Source organism: Heterocephalus glaber, unplaced genomic scaffold, assembly GCF_053883595.1.
Source record: "Heterocephalus glaber isolate CG9 unplaced genomic scaffold, H.glaber_assembly_v1.0 deba00001608, whole genome shotgun sequence".
Lineage (NCBI taxonomy): Eukaryota > Metazoa > Chordata > Mammalia > Rodentia > Bathyergidae > Heterocephalus > Heterocephalus glaber.
Window position 1 is genome coordinate 18804150 of NW_028258379.1, and position 1986 is coordinate 18806135.

Genomic DNA, 1986 nt, shown 5'->3' on the forward strand with positions numbered 1-1986 from the left:
CATGTATTTCCTTTCATCTCTACATGGGGGAACCACATGGCAAATAGGAGTTGCAGAAGCACAGCAGCAGTGCTGTTCCCCAGTGTTAGTAATTGTCATGAACTTTCTTATGTTGTATCCTAATAGCTTTGTCTTATGAGTGATAGCTTTTACTGCTTCCATCTTTCATGAATAAACACAGAATGTCTTACCACCCAGAAGGTGAACCCTTTGTAGTCCTGTACCTCTTTTGAACATGAATCGTCAGGATCCTGCATGCTTACATTTCCTATCCTGTGCCTGTGTGGGGCTTAGCTTGGAAATTGCAAAATATGTAGTAATTGCTATGTGTAATTTTAAAAAAATGCTTTTGTGCATTAGTTCCCGACTAATGCATTTGATGAGTCAAAGACCTCATCTCTTTTGCTGAGGCTTTTTGGGAAATCCATGGAGTTATCCTGAATATTAAGTTATTTTCTATTAGCTGAGACATTCCAAAAGGTATGGGTTGATTTTGAAGCTCAAGATTAAGGCAGATATATGAAAGTAAAAAGGAGAATGATTTAAGAGAAGTGCCAGGATGACTTACAGAGAGATGTTAATGACAATCTGTAAGGAACAGATAGCCAAACACTTTCTGATTTTCTACTTCTCTCAGTAAAAGATTCTGAGAATGCTTCCAAATTAGGTGCACTCTTTTCTTATAAATTATGTACATGTACCATTATTCTTATGTATTATTACCATATGACATACAAAAATAAAATATAACGAAGAATGGAATGAAAAATTAGCAACTATCTAATTTTTTCTTCCTCTTTTGAATCCTCTGGAATACATAGGCTGCTTTTAAGAGGGTTCACTTCTAAAATACCTGAAAAGCAGCATGGTATAGTGAAATGGTTGTCAAACTTTAGGCAGCATCAGAATTTTCTGGAAGCTTATAAAACTAATTTCTGTCTCCTAAAATTTCTAATTTAGATCAGGAATAGGGCCAAAGGCTTTGTATTCTGACAAATTTGCAGTTGGTGTTGGTCTGAGGACTAGACTTTGAGAACCACTGGTATAGTTAAAAGCATATTCTCAAAGTTAATGTCCCAGAGCCGGGGATTTAGCTCAGTGGTTCTGCTGCTTGGCTTGAAAGCGCCAAGTCCTGAGTTTGATCCCTGGTACCAAAAAACCCCCCAAAACACAACAAACTTAGTGTCCTGAAGGTGGACATGCGAATTCTTGACAAAATATATTTTACCTCTCCGAGCTCAGGTTTTTGAATCTGTTAAAGTGCAGGAAATCAAAATTACTTCCCCCTTAGGGTTTCTGGATGGCTGAATGAGGTAATACAGATAAATTGCTTAGTGCTCAGTACTTATCACCGGGAAAACAACAGCACATTTTGAGTGCTTTCTCTCGCTCCTCCTCCCCTCATCGTTACCATGAAACATCTTTTTCATGTCACAAAGTAGTATGAGGAGCATTTAGTTTCAGGATCCAGCATTTTACCTTATTTCATTAGCATCATGAGAATGCTTTTTTTTTTTTTCTACTTTAGAGGAAAAAACATGCTCCTGGTGAGAGTATCTTTCCAGCTGAGTAGTAGAGACGAAGCTCTTCGGCAAAGTCCGCCTAAACCAGAACAGTGTGTTCAGCCCTCTCCCCTTTGTGTGTAATTTTTGATAGCTTGTGGCTGTGTACATTTCTGTTGTCTTTTGTGTATACTCAATTCTTGTTGCATGTGATCAAGTTGACAGTTTTGTTGGTTGTGTTTTTGAATGTTTGGAGGCATGAGAATGGTAAATACAGGTGATTTCTTTGAATTTAACTACATTTTAATGTTTCCCCTGTCCTTCTTTTTTCTCCTTCCTTTTGTGAATTACTAGGACCCAGTACCACCTGCCAAGAAGACTCTTGTGCCAACCAGGGGGTCTGCATGCAGCAGTGGGAAGGCTTCACCTGTGACTGCTCCATGACGTCTTACTCTGGAAACCAGTGCAATGATCGTGAGTACGA

General features: G+C 38.7%; 1 protein-coding gene across 1 annotated transcript in view; it reads left to right on the forward strand.

The window, feature by feature from the left end:
• Positions 1 to 1986, forward strand: part of Nrxn3 (neurexin 3) — a 1580164-nt gene that overhangs the window by 774613 nt on the left and 803565 nt on the right. The window contains 1 exon segment of the mRNA XM_087195138.1: positions 1857 to 1976. Coding sequence (XP_087051264.1) covers positions 1857 to 1976 — 120 coding nt within the window.